This window comes from Equus przewalskii, chromosome 3 (assembly GCF_037783145.1).
Source record: "Equus przewalskii isolate Varuska chromosome 3, EquPr2, whole genome shotgun sequence".
Lineage (NCBI taxonomy): Eukaryota > Metazoa > Chordata > Mammalia > Perissodactyla > Equidae > Equus > Equus przewalskii.
Genome location: NC_091833.1, coordinates 99,456,551 through 99,475,547, shown reverse-complemented (window position 1 = coordinate 99,475,547; position 18,997 = coordinate 99,456,551). Strand labels below are relative to the sequence as shown.

General features: G+C 37.6%; 1 protein-coding gene across 2 annotated transcripts in view; it reads left to right on the top strand.

Annotated features, from left to right (window-relative positions):
* Positions 1–18,997, top strand: part of ANAPC4 (anaphase promoting complex subunit 4) — a 48,409-nt gene that overhangs the window by 341 nt on the left and 29,071 nt on the right. For both annotated transcript variants that reach the window (XM_070613043.1, XM_008513785.2), the window contains exons 2-17: positions 46–184; positions 3,041–3,146; positions 4,874–5,006; positions 6,565–6,639; positions 6,785–6,811; positions 6,901–6,945; positions 7,578–7,662; positions 8,324–8,428; positions 9,757–9,840; positions 10,946–11,032; positions 11,444–11,508; positions 12,242–12,284; positions 12,398–12,474; positions 13,963–14,063; positions 14,144–14,195; positions 16,494–16,549. In XM_070613043.1, coding sequence (XP_070469144.1) covers positions 56–184; positions 3,041–3,146; positions 4,874–5,006; positions 6,565–6,639; positions 6,785–6,811; positions 6,901–6,945; positions 7,578–7,662; positions 8,324–8,428; positions 9,757–9,840; positions 10,946–11,032; positions 11,444–11,508; positions 12,242–12,284; positions 12,398–12,474; positions 13,963–14,063; positions 14,144–14,195; positions 16,494–16,549 — 1,270 coding nt within the window. In that variant the 5' untranslated portion in view covers positions 46–55. The remainder of the gene's footprint in view (positions 1–45; positions 185–3,040; positions 3,147–4,873; positions 5,007–6,564; positions 6,640–6,784; positions 6,812–6,900; positions 6,946–7,577; positions 7,663–8,323; positions 8,429–9,756; positions 9,841–10,945; positions 11,033–11,443; positions 11,509–12,241; positions 12,285–12,397; positions 12,475–13,962; positions 14,064–14,143; positions 14,196–16,493; positions 16,550–18,997) is intronic.

Sequence of the window (18,997 nt, the reverse complement as noted above, 5' to 3'; positions counted from 1 at the left end):
CGGGCCGGTGGCCCCTGCCGGCCTCCGACTGGGGTGTCGTTGCAGGGCCGCCCCCATGTTGCGCTTTCCGACCTGTTTCCCGTCCTTCCGGGTGGTGGGAGAGAAGCAGCTGCCGCAGGAGATCATTTTCCTGGTCTGGTCACCCAAGCGGGATCTCATTGCCTTGGCCAACACTGCGGGCGAGGTGAGTGAGCCGGCGTGGAGCCTGAGGGCAGCCAGCGCGTCACAGACTGCCGTGGCCTCAGTTTCCCCTTCTGTGGACTTGCCGAGCCAGCTGTCTACCCCGCCCCTCCCTTCCAGGCCATCTATAAACTATAAGTGAAAGTATAGGGGACCACATACGGGAAAAATAACTTATATGCCCATTTGCCTTATTGTATGGCGAAAACAACAGTTTTCGCATAGCTTAACGTGATCATACAATCCTGCATCCCCAAGTCTTTTTAGTCACTTATTTGTTAAATGGGCTTTTTAAAAGCCCACGGTGTGTCACTCATGAGCTAGACATAGTAGTAGATCCACAGACACTGTCCCAAGTTTGCCTACAGTTGAGTAGCAGGAGAAAGATGAGTTATTGTCAAACTTTAGCTGCAAATGTGCACGCATGTAGCTGCCACAGAGGATATGTTTAAGAATCTTTATTCTGTTGTCCATATTTTATACTGTGTGTTGGATAGCCACATCCCATTAAAAATCCCTTTAAATTAAACAGGGAGTGAAGCTTTCCTGAATTGCTGATGGGATGTGCATGAGTGTTGTCAGCATTTCTAGTTCAGGCTGTATCACACTTCATCAAGTATAACCCGGTTGTGCCCAACTTTCTGCTTAGAGTTATTTGTTCCTGACAGCAGTTTTGTAAGGAAACCTTCACCTGTGCATCTTTCCTCCTTTGGCCTTTTGGTGGGTTGCCTGATTGTTAACTGGCCAGGTGAGACTTGTGTTGGGTGCAGCCAAACTTGGAAACGAGGTGATTAGGAAAACTGGGCAACCAGAGAAACTTAGCCGCTTTCAAAGCTGCATCGCTGTGTTCCCTGCCATGACCCCGTCCCCAGGTTATTGATGTCCACTTTCTCAGGCCCTCCATCAGATCATCTAGTCTCCCTCCTCTGCCAGGGTGCTTTGGAGTCTGTCATGGCTCTAGAGAGGGGTGCAGATAGTACAGCCACAGCAACAGGAGGGAAGGGAGAGAATAGGGGCATCACTGTGATCCGTTAGATGTGATAGTGGGCACTTGTTAGTTCCATTTTCTCAGTGAAGAAGGAGCACTACCTAGGAGTGAGGATGGAGAAGAAAATATTGGAAGTTTGTGGAGAAAGGAGAGGTATGAGAAAGCTGACGAGGCAGGTGGACTGGGGAAACCTAGTAAGATTGCTGGTTAGTGTTAAGAGCCACCCAAGTTTAGTGTGTTGTAGTTTGAGGGAAACCAGTGAGCGTGACTGTATGTGTCTTTGCTATTCTGTTCAGCTCTGTGGGTGCAGGCATGGTTGGGTTTAAGCAGGGTTGTTTTGGAAGTATGATAAAGCAAGAGAGATACAAGAAAGTTAAGTTATATGGAACAGGAGTTATTGCAATGATGAACCCTGGATTCTAACCTTATTAAGGAGGCAAATGAGGGCACGGGTGGGGTGAAAAACAACGAATAGATGGTAGAATCAATAGGTTGTAAGGCTTGGTGAGGTTGAAGAATTGGAGTTGAGTATTAGTAGGGATGAGCTGGAAAGATAGAGGTGGTGGATGGAAAGCAGGAGGTTTGAAACAGGTTATGGTAGCATTGTAGTTGTTGAAAATGGTAAGGTCAAGGGCGTGACCCTGGGAGTGACTGAAGTCAGGTAGAAGATGTGATCATTGGAGGAGAGCTATTTTAGAACTAAAAAGCCAGGATTTTGTAGTTGTTGAAATCACAAAGAATGATGATGAATAGTATGGGAAACAGTGAGTGAGCCAGGAGTTCAAATCTTCAAGGAATGAGGGGAACGGCCTAGGGGTCTGTAGATGACTCCAGTTAAAAGGAATAGCGGGTGGTATGGTCTGGTTGCATGTGATTCAAATTTAGAGGATTTTAGAGAAGAAAAATCATCCAGCAATGGCATGGAGCATCAAGGAGGAAACCTACTTCATCTCAGCCCAGCGCTAGTCCAGGGGATGTGGGCTGCACAACAGCCACTGCCTGAGACTGCCGCAGGGAAGCAGTGTCCTTGGTGAGAAGCACAGTTCAGAGAAGAGAATGAAGGTGTAGGGGATCCTGACGATACCTGACCGTGAATTCTGGAGCACAGAGGAAGGGCTTCAGGCGTAAGGAGTGGCAGAGGGGGGCTCAGGAAAGAGCACTGAGTCTCAGGGATGAGCGATTCCTTGGGCATCCCGGCTTCCCTGTGGTGATTGATGTAACCAGGAGTGAAGGACGTTGTGCGGGCAGAGAGTGGTGGTAAAGCTGTGAGTGTGGGGAACTAGGGTGTGGCGGGATCTTCAGGAGCACGTGCAATTCTGAGTCCTTTTCTCCCTTATTTTCAGTGGTGATAATAGAGGACGGAATAGGGGCAGTCTTAGTTTTGAAGCACAAGGGGCTTCATCTTAACCTTGCAAGGTGGGAATTTACCTGTATAGAAATGGGCATTTAGATTGGCTAAGTGACTTGTCCAAGATCCATGGCCAGTAAGTGACACAGCTGAAGCTAGATGCCAAGTTGTCTGATTCCAAGTTTAGTGTTATTTGACTATATTACAGCTACCTTTCTAGTGCTATCTGTGTTCTTTCTTTTCGTCATCTTCTTGGACAGACTTCTCAATAGGTAAGTTTCCTGTTGACATAAAAGATAGGAAAATGTGTAGGGTACAGGGTTAAATTAGACCTTCTTGTTTCACCATTTCTTTGAAAATATCTTAAGTTCATGCAGACACAGAATGAATTCTTCTAATTTCTTCTGATAGCTAAGTATTATACTCAAGAGATGATAGTTTAAAAATCTGTAGTGGAGATACAGGTTTATTTTATTTTCGGGAATGGATTTTTATTTTCTGCCATTATATCTGTTTTGTCTTAGGTTTTACTTCATCGACTTGCAAGTTTTCATCGAGTTTGGAGTTTTCCACCGAATGAAAATACAGGAAAGGAAGTGACGTGTCTGGCTTGGAGACCAGATGGCAAACGTAATGATAGTATTATAAAAAATACTGTTTTGTTTTTCACAAAAATATTCTGTAAGGAAAGCTTATTTCCAGAATTTATTATTCCTGTTATATACTGGAATTCTAAGTACCAGTTTGGGGAGCTTTGCTTTTTAGAATGCTTTGAAGTATTTTCGTAGAACTCATATTAATTCTAGCATCTTGTTTCTAGGTATAGATATCTCTAAAATGAAATCTGACTTCTTGGCAAAGACAACTCTAAAATGAAATCTGAGGGAAATGCAAAATACTTTGGTTTTGTTCTTTCAGCTGTCTTGTCCTGCACCATTAGGCCCAGGCTTCACCTGCCACTCCCCAGTCACTTCAGTGCCGTCATGGCCTTTTTCTCACGAAAATGTAATTTAGCATTAAATGTGTAGTTCATAAATATTCTCTTTGCATGTATGTTTGCCTCACCAGAAGGACTGTCAGCTCTGGCCCCGTTCCTTGCATTTCTTTATGATCTTTCTCCTGCTGGTGCCCTTTATGTTGTAGCTTGTTACCTTGTAACTTGTTAGGGCTCTGATGTCTGAACTCTCCTCTTCCATGTGTTGTTTACAATGACAGTTGTTATTTGAGCTGTTGTACGCATATGGTCAGTACATTAAAATACTGTAAATCGTACAGCTTCAAGTTCATCTGTATTATTGGTGTTTTAAGAAAAAAAGCGGAATTGTTTTTGTAAAATGGTTTGTACTCCTCATTGCTTAATTTTTTCCTAGATAAATATGACTAAGTATGTAAAAATGCCCTGAAAGTCTATCACTTACAGATAGCTATTCCTATCTGTACACATTTTGTTCTGCTCCTGTTTTATCTTTTATTTTTTGACAAAAGAGTATGTGTAAAATTAGAGGACTTTTGTAAGTAAACATTTTGAGATCTTGAACTATTCATCCCCAAACAGCAGGATGTCACAAAGAAGTCAGGAAAGTCACTGTGTGTTAAAATGTATTTAAGTAGATGATATTTTTATCATTAAAAAATATGTCTCCTGTTTTTGGACAGTAAAATAAGGTTTCATTAGGTAATTATTTCCAGATTGCTTTAAGTTGTTGTGGAGAGGAGGAGGCCAGGGCTGCCTCACAGCTAGCAAAGTTGCATGTCTTGGTGTACGGTGAAACTCACAGACCTCTATTTAGAAATTCTTATATTTGATATGTTAGGAGATGTTAATAACTTACGTAGAGAAACGGTACGCGATAATTCAGCCACAGTCAAAGAAGACGATTCATCAGTGTTTGATGGCCTTGTTTCTCACTAAGGGTTGGAAACAAACAAGGGGAAAAAAAGCCTTTCCAGAACAAGGCAGATGGAATCACTTCTTACCTTTTAGGCATGTTTACGGGACCAGTATCTCTTGGTGATACGATATTGATGTCTGTCTGTTGAGACTTGTTCTGTTTTCTGCTTGGCAGTGGGGTTCCAGTCTAGAGGCTGTGAAATGTAGGGTGTTAAGTACTGTACACGAGAAAGTAGGTCACTTGTGAGAATCTGAGTGCTTCAAAATAAGCGTAGATGATAGCGTAACTATGTGCAAGGAATCTTTTTAGTTTTTAAAACATTACTTGAAGGATTTTTAGTTCAAATAGTTCCTATGATTTCAGTGTATTTAAAATAAAAAAACTGAGCAAGGCGTGAAATACCCATTTACTCCTTTCAGATGTTTCTCTAATTTATTCTGATTATTTCTTCTTACCTTCTTTTAGTTTTGGCCTTTGCTCTTGCTGATACCAAAAAAATTGTTTTGTGTGATGTGGAAAAACCTGAAAGCTTGCACTCCTTTTCTGTGGAAGCTCCAGTTTCTTGTATGCATTGGATGGAAGTGACTGTGGAAAGCAGGTAGAGTAATAAAGAAGAACTCCTCTAGTCACAATGGGACGTTGGTGAAATTATCATTTTTCATAATGGAAACTTAGGAGTATCTGAATGTTGAGTATGTGAGCGTTGCATTTACCTTTTTGTTTTAAGTTTATCAAGGTGAAATTTTTTAATGCTTTGTTATAGTTTTTTTTTGCTCTGAAAAAATGTGTTTTCTTATTGAAATAATAATGCCTGAATGGCGAAGATTTTTCTTTTCTCTTTAGTTACTTTTAGTAGTTTATGTTAATGACTTATACTTTCAAATAATTAATTAAAATTACTGATTAGGAAATTGAAGTTCTGTTTTCCTTTTCACTATATATTTCATCTGGAGCTTTGGTTTTTTGTGTCTTAGTAAGTATTCTTAGAGGATGAAAAATGCTAAATTGAGCATTCTGTTTTGATGCTGACCGGATTCTTTCTGTGTCCACGGTCTCAGTGGGTTTCTTGTTACATGAAAATAATTTTACCTTTGTCTACATAGTCAAGTAATAGACCAGGTTTGTAGTAAAGATGGCCTAAGGGATCCATGGGTTTAGCTAATACTGAAAAAAAAATTGTTTCTTTTTTGAGGAAATGTGATAATTTTCTCGCCATTAGCTTTTTCTTTCTAATTAAATTTTAAGTTAATAGCAAATGAGTTTGTAAATGCTGAATATTATTTGACAGCTTTCTGTAGGGGGGCCTGGAAAGAACTGGATAGCAAGGATCTAGCCTGGGGTTTGGAATTCACTGTAGACTAAACAGTGATTAACCCTTCATGGAGTAATCACAGATTGCAGACAATCACGTGAATTTATAGGTCGGCAAGCAGAGTGTACCGTGTGATTTCCGTGCCAGTCCAGTTACCTGCTAAGTGTATTCCTGACACTCTTTCTCCTGACAGTTTAGACACGTTAGGTGGAGATTCTAGAGTCTCTCAGGACAGCTGCTATGTGTTAAAGTGGGAAAAAATGCTTGTTGAGTCACTACCTTTTCACTTGCTCATTCCTTTATTTCCAACCTTATTTGGAGGTAGAATTAAGAAAGAAAAAGGGATAAATCAGACTTTTTCGACACGCATGATGTAGTCTTGTATACTTGCTGGGTTGTCAAATCTCCATATGTGTATAAGTCATAGAACCCATAATTAAATGGTATAATAATTGCAGTGTTCTTTACAAGTACTCTTGATACTCATATGTTTAGTGTTGGTTTTTAGATGAGAGTTAAGAAATCATAAATTCTCAGTATCTAAATAATTCATATGCTGAGGAAATTATTTCTTAATATTTGTTCCTCTAAAAGTAAAGTGGGTAGGCTGATTTTTTTGCAGAAATAAAGCCCTTTATAAAGGAAGAATTTACTACTTTTCTGTTTCTCATTTGTGATTGTTACAGTGACTGTTTTACACTGGTAAAATATGTGTGGCATTTGTTTACTTGGTAATGCATAATATATAAAACTCGGCAGCTTTTTAAAAAATTAGCGTTTTTTTTTTTACTGGAAAGAGAAGTAAAGTTGGTGTTTTTATAATGCTTGTTTTTTTTCTTTTTAGTGTTCTAACATCCTTTTATAATGCCGAGGATGAATCAAATCTTCTCTTACCTAAATTACCTACATTGCCAAAAAAGTAAGTATCAGAATTTAATTTCACTGGGATTTATCTTGTGGATTTCTCTTTCCTTTATTTTTAACACTGTGACAATTTTCTTGTGCATTTTAAAAAATGTGTTTCTATTAAGAGTATTTTTTTACCCTAATCTCCGTTTTTCTAGTTATAGCAACACCTCAAAAATATTTAGGTAAGTTATGCTTTTTTTATTTTCAAGTAAGACAATCTTTTGTTATTTAAAAGAGTTGAAAGATAACTCGATTTATTTTTACATTTCAGTGAAGAAAATTCTGATGAAATTATTAAGCTTTTGGGAGACGTCAGGTAAATCTTGCAGATATCTTAAATAACAAGTCTAATTTCTTAAAATTAATATTTGAGGCAATTTGCAGAGTTTTAAGGTCAGTTCCTTTATTTGTCATATTATTTCCTTGCTGACAAATTAATATCTGGTATTAACATGTTTTTATTTTGTGGTCTTTGATTTTGTCAAGTTTTAATAATATTATAATGTACCTTTGTTTACTTTAATAAGTAAAGGAGGATAGAAGTACTAATTTCAGAAATTTAACTTTAAGTATTCAAGTTCTTTAAACCCATTTAATACATTTAGTATCTGAGCCATGATAAAACTGATGGCGCTTGGTATTAGCTGTGAAAAGAATTGTTTTGTTATTGAGAGTATATAAATACAGTCATTGTTAAAATAGTATAGTTTTATTTTACTGTGAACTGCTTTTAATTTAGGCTAGAAAAAATTTATGTTGTTCCTTTGGGGAAAAAAAAAAGTAAGCCCAATGTGATTGGCTGTTGCGCTTTGGGGAGTTTGTTTGGTGTTTCAGCTCCTCACGGGGAAGCCGTAGCACGCAGATGACGTGAGAGCAGAACAGCTTCTCTCTTGGTTTGAGAACTCCTCTTCTCTGTTGTCCTCAAGTTGTTGAATTACTTTTAATTAGGCTTAATATTCTCGTCCTTGGAGGAGGCTCTGGATTTATTGAGCTTTATGCTTATGGAATGTTCAAAATTGCTCGAGTCACAGGGGTAAGTCTTTTCTTGAAAATTTTTTGTATCATGTCCCTTAGAATATAGCAGCTAACTGATTTATGGAAAAAGAATAAAACACTGTTTTTTTTCCTCAGGTTCAGTTATTGGAATTATTTGTTCTTAAGTGTTGAGGATAATTTTGTTAGTAAGATAAAATAATCCATGAAGATTAGTGGAATTAAAGTTTTTTTCTCCTTCACCAAAAGATTGCGATGATACACTTGATTATGATTTAATGTTTGTCTAGCCTGTGGTAGATGGGAGCTCCGGTTTGTCAGTGAAATGTGATTAAAGTTATCAGACGCAGTCTTATGCTCAGTACTGAGTCTACGGTGCTTGTTCAGTCAGTCTTCTCCATAGCTTTTTCATCTTCTTCTTACCATTCCCTAAACGGGTAAAAAATACCGTAGACTGTGTGGAATATGTTGGTTCTCCAGTGCTTGGTTTGGGACCCATGATGGGGGTGAGGGGTGGGCGTGTGTGTTTTTCTGTCCTTTGACGAGGTGGATGCCTACCTTCATCTGCTATGTGGTGTATGTAGCTAGGTGTGTGTGTTTCTACTTCTCAGAGCTCTGGATTTCTGCTTCGTGTATTATCCTAGGCATATGCCACCTAGCAATAATACTAAACAGACTGGGGGGATTTTCCTGTTTTACAGATTGTTGGTACTTGTCTTGCATTGTGTTTATCAAGTGATTTGAAATCATTATCAGTGGTCACAGAGGTTTCTGCCACTGGTGCTTCAGAAGTTTCATACTTTCAGGTGAGTACTGAAGCCTATAGCAGTAGAGAGTAAATATATTTTTTAAAGGTTTTATAGCTTTTTATCATATATATCACTGGATTCTAGTGGTCCTGGAAACAAAACAAAGCCAAAAAATTGACTTGGAGCTTTTAATTCTTATATACAGAATCTTAGTATAGTCAATACCTTGTTATTGTTCCCATGGCCCAGTATAGTTTTTCATAAAAACAGTAGATAGTCTATTAATGACCACATTAATTGAGAATAAAAGCTAATATTTATTACTCCTTTAATATGTGCCAAATACTGAGCGATTCCATGTAATTAATTCATTTGAATCCTCACAGTAACCTAATAGGTCAGTACAGTTATCATCCCCATTTTATAGATCAGTAAATGGGTACACAGAGAAACTGTGGAACTTGCTCAGTGTCACAGAATTGGAAAGTGATGCTGGGCAGTCTGGCTCCAGAGTCGGTTCTCTTAACCAGTGCATTGCTTCTTGTGTAAGATGGTCACTTAATGTTGGGAAAAACCTTTTTTATTGTGTTGTTTGTATAGTGGATTGTGGAAACTCTTTGGCCTCCTATATTTAGATTGTAGCCTTGCCTTCAAGAAAATCTTCCCCAAATTTTCATCTCAAATAACCCAGCCACTTAGCCTAAGTATGCGTGAACTCTCAAACAAAAGTAGAACAAAAAAGATGCAAGATGCAATGTGTATAGTGCTTTCCAGTGTTTATTGTTGCATTCAGAGCATCAGAGAACTCTTGACTTCCTGATTCTCTGGAACGCTTGTTCATCTTTGCTTTTCATCTTAAGGTTCTGTGAAAATGTGATTTCCAGGATTGCATTTGGTGCTGTAATAAAATGACTCACTATTTCTTTGAAGTGTATAATAGGTATTTTTTAACAGCAGCTTTGTTGAGATGTAATTCACATACGATTGTAATAGATATTTAATTTGTATTTAGCAATAGCCTGTAATTCCTTTAAAAATTTTTACATGTTTGTGATCATTTTTTAAATTCCTCATAATAGTGTTAGGAAATAGATTCTTATGTTTATTCCGGCGAGCTACTGTAGAGAGGATAGCTTGCTAACCTAGAGAGAGTGATCTGTGAGCAGTTAAACACAGCAGATTAGAAAATGCTGAGGTTATGTTCTGTTCATCTCCAGGCTGTTAACACTCAAAGGGAGCGGAACTCTGATAGTCTTGCTGATATGTAGCTGGACCTTGACTCTTCTCAGTTACAGGGTTTTTTTTTTGAGTGGGAGGGACTGATTTATCTTTAAAAGAAGTAAGTGCATCTGATTATGACTAACTTCATTATTTTGTTTTTACAGCTTGAAACCAATCTATTGTACTCTTTCCTACCTGAAGTAACTCGAATGGCCAGAAAGTTTACTCACATTTCGGCTCTTTTACAGGTATTTATTTGTAGCTTGTTTAATGTGAATATTTACTATAGATTTCTAACGCTCTGTAAATAAAAAAAATGAAAATTTTATTTTATAAAGCTATCTATCTGTGGTAGAGGTGTCTAGTCTGATAATCTTATATATCCATTAAAGCAAGAAAAAGAAATTTAATTGAAAATCTACTCCCACCCATCTCTATTTCTTTGAAAGAAAAAAGTGGTTTAAATTTTTAAAAATATTCCCACAAACAAGATAACATTTTGGAATTTTAAAAGTTTTATTGCAAGTAAAGTATTATGGAAAACAGTCATCGTATCAGTTAGCTTTTGTGCATGATAAACTCGCCCCAAATTAGCTCATGATTCTGTAGGGGCTGTGTTTTAGTCTACAATTCAGGCTGGGCTCAGCTGTAAGGTTCTGTTGATCTGGGCCAGGTTCAGCTAATATTGGCTGGGCTTGGCCGTACGTTGGTGGTCAGCGGCTGATCTAAATGTCCCTTAGCTCTCATGGCTTTCTCTAGGCTTTACATTCCTCATCTCCCAGCAGGCTAGCCCAGGCTTGTTTAAGAAGTGGTGGCAGTGGCAGGGGTGTTGAGTGGAAGTGTGCAAAAAAGCCTTTTGAGGCCTTGGACTGACAGTGTCACTTCTGCTGCGTTGTGTTGGTCATAGCAAGACACGAGGCCCGCCCAGATTCAAGGACTGGAGAAATCAACTCTGCGTCTGGATAGAGGAGCTGCAAAGAATCATGGCCTTTATTTTCAGTCACTGATTTACTTGATGTCAAAGATTTCTGGAAATCAGTGTCTTATTTAAGGATCCTGTTTGAAAATCAAATAGCTGACCAAACCAGCATTTTAACACTTAGTATACATAAAACATATCTTACAAGTAAAAAGCTGGAGGATATCTGTTTTGCCAGATAAAAACTTAAGAATGTTTGATAGTTAAGGGATTATCAGGTGTTAGCTATGGTCTTCTCTCTCTTAGGCTTAACTGAGTTAAAAGTGAATTCTGGATTTCTTTTGAGACAATTGACAGTAAGAAGTACATATTATTTAGTTAGCATATTGATTTAAATCTTTTTTACTATTTTAATATTTTCTTCTTGCTAATAGTATATAAATTTATCACTGACATGTATGTGTGAAGCATGGGAAGAAATACTAATGCAGATGGATTCTCGTCTCACCAAGTTTGTGCAGGTAATGTAACTGGTGTTTCCCATAGAAGGAGTTAAAGAAGGCATATCCTTATTTATATTATGAGGTATTTGAGAACAATCGATCTGATTCATAAAAGGCTAAGATCATGATTTCTTTCAAATGTGTTGGTCTAACCTCAAACCACTTGCTCAGAGGGAAAGGAGTCTCTTCCCACTGGTGCAGCTTAGGTGGAGACAGGGCTGTGAAGTGGAACAGGTGGGGCTTGGGGAGTACGGGCAGGTGTTAGAAGAGCTGACTGGCTGTTTTCCAGTAACTGATATTCAGATAATCAGTTTACATATGGATTTGAAGGAAGGGTAAGGAAAAGAAAAGGAGTTGTGCTCCTGTAATTTTGAATAAATATGCTTGTGATTTAAAAAATACATATCATGATTTTATCATTTTGTCTAGGAAAAGAACACAACTACATCAGTGCAAGATGAGTTCATGCACTTGCTGTTGTGGGGCAAAGCAAGGTGGTAAACTCCTCTTAAGTACTCTTGCTTTTCATTATTTTTGTAAAGTAGTTTTTTTATTTCAGAAGTAATTCCTATTGTAAAAAAAAAAGAAAATTCTGGTGCACAAGAACAAAAAAAAATAGTATATATCTTTCCAGGCTTTTCTTTGCACGTACTTTTTTATGTAAATGTGATTATTTTGTGTGAGTATACTATATATAGTGTATGTATTTTTTAAATGTATAAAAATTTTAAAAATTGTACATAGCCAAATCAGTCTTTTTTATAGTATTTTCCTTAGCATTACTCTTAAAATGACCTTTCCCATCTTAAGAGTATTTAAAGATTGATCTGTATTTTCTTCTAGAGTTTTTTTTATGGTTTGTTTTATTCCATTTACATGTTCCAGATGTGCTTTATTTGATTATATGCTGTGGAAAACTAACTTCTTTTTTCCTAAATGTTTAGATAATTGAGTGTAACTTATCGAGTATTACACTTTCTCCTTACTGATAGGAAATGCCATTTTAGCATATAGTACATTCTCATCTATACTTCAGTCTGTTTCTGGACTTTGTTTCCTTTTCTGTCTGTTCCTTTGTGAGTACAACAAAGTCTTAATTTTTGTTGGGCTATTTCTTTTTGTTTATTTTTCTTTAAAAATCTTGTTTATACTTTGACATTTAAAAGTTTTAAGTGATGCATTCAGATTTGAATACAAAAGACTAAAAATACTTCTTTTTCATTGTAGTGCTGAGCTTCAGACCCTCTTAATGAACCAGTTAACAGTGAAGGTGCAGTTAAAGTATCTTTGTATTTAAATGGCTGTGAACACATTCTTAATTTTTTTTAGAATTGTGTATAGTATCTTATTTGTATGCTAAATGTATTGTCTTCTCTTATTTAGGGCTTAAAAAAACTTGGCCAGTCTATAGAGTCATCGTATTCCAGTATACAAAAACTGGTTATAAGTCACTTACAGAGGTAAGAAGGTGATGCAGAATTTTTTGGTATTGCATCTACACGTACTTGGCATCGGTCTGTTTTCTGCAACCTTCTCTTCATCATCTGGCATTCTCTTTTTGAGCCTTTTCTAGCTAAAATTGTTGCTTTGGCATCTGAGGGAAATCTTGGAGTGCCCATGGTTTAGAGTCAGTAATGATATAATTCTGCCTTCTGAACAAATTTCCCAACATCTTTTCTCCAGGCTAGGCCCTGTCTGGGCTTTTTTCTCAACCAGAAAACCATGAAGTATATTTTAAATAGGGCATATACCCTTTTTTGAGCAGTGAAATTAAGTATATTTTTATATTCTATCGTTTACAAAGCACATTATGTATTTTTGCATTTACCACCTCAGCAAGATGTTGGTTATGATTATCCTCATTTTACACAAGAAGAAACTGAAGTTCAGAATGGTCATGTGGCTGGCCCAGAGTTACTAAGTGTCAGAACCAAGACTTTGTCCCAATCTTCATCTCATGCTGTTTCTAGCCACAGCTGCCTCGGTGAAGCAGTTTGCAGGTGGATGCTCAGTGTGTGACTTAAATTTTGATAAGTCCCTGTATGCTGAGTCCCTGAAGCAAGCTGCATCACCGCTCCCTCGGATTGCTGCCGTACCCTCTGGCCTGGTCTCCTCCAGTCCGCACTGTGCCCCCCCGGATGTCTTCTCCACAGGCCATCTGATCATGTTGCTCTTGCTTGAGAACTTGCAGTGCCTTCCCATTGCTCTTAGCACCAAGACCTTTGCATAGCCTTTAGCACACCTGCCTTTCTGCTTCACCCACCCTGGTGGCCTTCCCAAATGTGACAGTTTTTCTCCTACCCAGGGCGTTTGTACATCCCTTTTGCCTTCTGGAACACTCCCACCCTGCTCTTCACTTAGACTCTTCAGCTCTCAGCTCAGATATCACTTGTTCAGAGATGCCTTCCCTAATCCCCATTAGATTAGATGAGATTCTTCTGTTATAGCTGCACTCTGCATTTCCTTCAAGGCATTTGTGATGGTTGAAATGATACGCTGTCTCATTGTGTGGTTATGACTATCCCCGCATTAGCTTCGGTGCCACGAGGACCCTTGCGTTTAGTTCACCATGTGTGCCCAGTATCTAGCACAGGGCCTGACCTAAAGTTGGAGCTTAATAAATATTTCTTGAATGTTGAATATTGAATATATAGCTGTTGGGTGAACAGGATGATCATATGACTGTCTTAAAAGGGCCAAGACTAACTGTGGAACGTAATTTGATCTTACAGAATTTAATCTTGTGGTCATGTACTCATCTCAGTAGTTGTGACAACCAAATGATCTACAGTTTTTAGAGATAATTTTGAGAAATAATTTGTCATACAAAGAAAAAATTACTTTCAGTTTTTATTTCTGAAAATTTAGAAATGTTCAGGCAGAGTAGTAGCTGCCTGCCACCTTGATGATGGCTGCCATACTAATTTATTTCTGCTCGGTTTTGCTAGTGGCTCAGAGTCTTTATTATACCATTTGAGTGAACTGAAAGGAATGGCTTCATGGAAGCAAAAATATGAACCTCTTGGACTAGATGCTGCAGGAATTGAAGGTAGTAATTTAATTTCTTAATAGAATACCTTAAACACACTTTACTTATTTAACAAATGATATTTAATTATTTCCCTTTAGATGCCATTACGGCTGTGGGTTCTTTCATACTCAAGGCAAATGAACTTCTTCAGTAAGTACTGGGGATGCCTGGAATCATTAACCTGAGATTATTTTACTTTTTAAACTTTATTCATGTATTTATTTATTTAGTGAGGACGATTGTTGCTGAACTAACATCTGTGCCAATCTTCCTCCATTTTATGTGGCTTTTACTTATAAATAAGAACCTAGCAAATTGTCATGATTTTCTTAAAATGAGTTTTTGTTTTTATGAAAATTATACCTTTACTTGATTAAAACAAGCCGGTAGCAGAGCAATTTGATAAAGCATATTTTCCTGTCCCATCTATCCTCACTCTTAAGTCCTCTCTCCAGAGGGAATCCTTTTAACTCTTGTAACTGTTTCTGTTTTCAGTTCTTCTATAAATCACCTGCATATTTTCTAAATTGTATGATTATACTGCATTTCTTTCATTTACCAAGTTTTAGAAATTATTCTTTGTTTGAGTTTGTTTTGTTTTCCTAGACTTTATCTGCTTTCTTTTTTCTTGCATTGTCTGTCGTTTTTAGCACATCCTTAGGTTCTTTCCCTGTCTTGAGGGTAGTAGCATATCTTTGGGTTCCCTCTGTTCCTGATGCCTGCTTCGTTAGTCTTCCATCCCTCTGCCTCAGTCTGGATGTTGGGTTTCAGCTCTCCCGCCAGCTGCCACACAGGCATTTTCTTCACAGCTTTCATGAATTAGATTCAGACTTCCAGCGTCTCCTCTGTTTTTGATTCATTTACTCTTTCTGATGGAAAATACCCTCCGGTAACTTCTTGAGAAAGCAGATATGTAAAGATAAACTTTCTGCATCCTTTTGTATCTTTTCTCCAACCTTCACTTTTAATTGATGGTTTTGAGGGAGTATAGGATTCTGAAAAGGAAATCGTTTTCTCATAGAGCTTTGAAAGGATCACTCCATTGTATTCTGGCCTTTGAGATTTAGGAATGAGAAGTGCAGGTGTTATTTGCTTAGAGTAATTATCTTATAGATGTGAGCTTAAAGAGACTTTTTTAAGAATGATACCCATTTCTGTATTCAGAAACAGTTTCATCAAAATGAAGATGACTTCCACTTATACATTTGTGTAAAGCTCAAGGAAGTTCAATTTTTGAGATCTCAGTTATTGTAAGGATCAAAAGTCAACTACTGGGGCCGGCCTGGTGGTGTGGTGGTGTAGTGGTTACGTTTGCACGCTCCACTTCAGCGGCCCTGGGTTTTTAGGTTTGGGTACCGGGCACCGACCTGGCACTGCTCATCAAGCTACCCTGTGGTGGCATCCTGCATAAATTAGAGGAAGATTGGCACAGATATTAGCTCAGGGACAATCTTCCTGAAAAAAAAATTGATTACCAAAGATAATGTCCATTGAGATCAGCGGTAGTGACATAGTACAAATTTATATTATTGATTTTCTGTTAGGGTTGATTTTTTTCCTTCTTACTGACCAGTATTCTTTTTTTTTAAAGATTGGCACCTGAGCTAACAACTGTTGCCAATCATTTGTTTTTTTTCCTTCTCCCCAAAGCCCCCAGTACATAGTTGTATATCGTAGTTGTGAGTGCCTCTGGTTGTGCTATGTGGGATGCCTCCTCAACATGGCTTAACAAGTGGTGCCGTGTCCTTGCCCAGCATCCGAACCAGGGAAACCCCGGGCCGCCGCAGCGGAGTTAAACACGGGGCCGGCCCCTAACCAGTATTTTTTTTAAAAACTGAGAATAATGGAGGCTGGCCCCGTGGCCGAGTGGTTAAGTTCGCGTGCTCCGCTGCAGGCGGCCCAGTGTTTCGTTGGTTTGAATCCTGGGCGCGGACATGGCACTGCTCATCAGACCACGCTGAGGCAGCGTCCCACATGCCACAACTAAAAGAACCCACAACAAAGAATGCACAACTATGTACCGGGGGGCTTTGGGGAGAAAAAAGGAAAAAAATAAAAATCTTAAAAACAAAAACAAAACAAAAAAAAAACTGAGAATAATGCTGAAAACTGTATTTTTCTGATTTCTTTGCAAAGTTGGAGAAAGATTTCATACTTTACTGAATGCTAGGAAAGACCGTTACACAGTTTGTGGCAAGGCTATTAGAACTGGTTAGAATCTGAGTTATTTGCTTTATTTTTGAAAAGAATCAGGATTTGCTCTTCTGAAATTTTATTTTTAGGTATGTGTTTGATTTGTAAAATCTGCTGTTTTAAAGGTTTAAATGTCTTCCAGAAAAGGGTAAAATAGAACAATAAGTATTATTATATGCCATGACAATTGAACAATGATATATGAACCCCGTGTAATAATTTCATTTGTGATTTCTTTTATTTTTATCTTTTTAGAGTTATAGATAGTAGTATGAAAAATTTCAAAGCATTTTTTCGGTGGCTCTATGTGGGTAAGTTAAATTGAATGAAGCATTCTTGTTATTTTTAACACTTTTTAAAAAATTATGGGAGTATCAATTTAGAATATTTCACTTACTCTAGTAAAATTTCAAATACCTGTAAGAGTAGAGAGAATAGTGTAAATGATGAACCCCCTTCTACCTTTCACCCGGTTTCAGCAGTTTTCAACACGTGGCCAATCTTATTTCTTCTAATACCCACCCATCCCCACCTGCCCACAGATGTAATTTGCAGCATGGGTTGTCTCTATCACTCACTGGTAATTAACCCTTTCTTACCTTGTCTCTTTAGATTGCAATAACATTTTTAAATCCCTGCTGTGTGTTAGGCACTGTTAGATGTGAGATTAAAAAAAATAAAGAGAAAAATAAGACACAGCCTCTGTCCTTGAGTAGCATATCTCCTATTTTATACTTTGGTCTTCTGTGTCTGCATCTCTGCTGTCCATTATGGTAGACACTAGCCACATGTGGCTGTTTAAAGCAGTTGAAGTTATATATTTAGTTCCTTAGTCATGTTAGCCACAGTTGAAATGCTCCATAGCCATACGTAGATAGTGGCTACCATGTGGGACAGCAGAGAAGTAGAAAATCTCCATTATCATTTCTATTGGACAGTGATGCCCTAGCTAAACAGAATTTAGACCGCTTGTGGCCTTCCTTTGTATCTCCACAGTATCTTTGCATTTTAGGTAATTAATTAACCAATATTTATTAACTTGATATTAAATGTTTTAATGCTCACTCTTCAGTGTATGCATATTTTGTTTAGGTCCGTTTATACTGCTATTTTTGTCATCTCTCTTAATATCTTTGAAATAATACAGCGTACATTTCTCTCCAACGTATGCAAAATTTAGTTGTAAATGGAATTTATCCTATATTGAAATTCTAAACAGTAAAATAGAAGGTAAATTGCCTGTAATGTGCTAACATCCGTTAAACAAATGCCCAAATCCTAACTTGATTTCTTAAAAACAGACTTCGTATTTGTCGATCTAATGTAATTGCTTTTGATTGAAAAAATGAATCTGATCTGCAGATGTTGACATTTAAAATTGTTAGATTTTTCTTGAAACCATACCAATACTAGCCAGAATGGGGAGCCAGAGTGTTTATTAGGCCAGCCTGTTTAATATCAGAGTTGTTAATTAGAATAAATTATAATATTAGAACTGAATGAGACCTTAGAAATAATTTTCTTTTACAGAAGTTTGGTCTCACTTATAATAAGTTATTGAAGTAGTTTAGGCAGTTTATATTTTTATTTAATGTCCTAACTGTAATAGGAAGCCAGATCAGAAGAAAAATGAAGTACTGTTCAGTCCTCATCACCAGAGCAGGACGTTGTAGAAAGCACCCTGCGTTGGAGAACTGGAGCCCTAGATGTAGTCCTGGCTCTGCCACTAGTTAGCTGAGTAACCTTAGTTTGCCCTTTTGTAAAATGTAATCTCCGGGAAGGCAGGGACCTCTTATCCTGCTGTATCCCTAGTACCTGTAGTGCGCTCAAGAAGTAATTTTTTGATGGATAAATGAATGAATGATGGAACTAGGTTATGATTGGTTTTTCAGATAATTTAGAAGTTTGCATTAATTAAAAATTTCTAAAATCATCTGTATTTGCAAAAGCACATTCACCATGCTTTTTCCTGACCAAGAAGTATGTTCAAACACTATGCAAAAGCACGTGCAGCATACTTCTTGACTTAGATGGACATAATACAAAAAACACAGTACTGATGAAGACAACCCTATGAAAGGGCAGAAGGAGTCAACCACAGATATTAGATTATAAAGAAACTATAAATGTATGCAGTCACACATCGCTTAATGGTGGGGATACGTTCTGAGAAATGCGTAATTAGGCGATTTTATTGTTGTGTGAACATTGTAGAGTGTGATTACGCAAACCTAGATGATATAGCCTACTACAGACCTAGGCTAATCTTATGGGACCACTGTTGTCTCTGGTCTGTCATTGACGGAAATGTCATTTTGCAGTGCATGACTATATATGTGTAAGTGTGTGTATACATACATAAATCTTAGAACAAATGTCTTCATGCAGCAGAAAAGCCCAAGGGAAAGAAACACATTTGTTTGATATTCTAAGGCTTTTGGAGGAAAGGATTGCTTGCAGATTTTAAGAGAAGAAACGTCACTGGGTTAGAAGGGAGAATTCTTGCACATGTAGTCTCAGCACAGGGCAGCACTTAGGTTTGTCTGTCTGGAGTGGCAGTGGACTGAGTTGAAGGAGAAAATGAGAAATAATAGTTTAGGATGGTTAGACCAACCATTTTGAACCTGGAAATAGAAATCAAATTTAAATTCTTCACCCTTTAGTTTTTAGAAGGAAAATAAGTTTTCCTTGGTGAAAAGAAGCTGTTGCAAATTGAGGATTTAGTCCAGTGAAACACATTTAGTTTTTGAAATGCATCT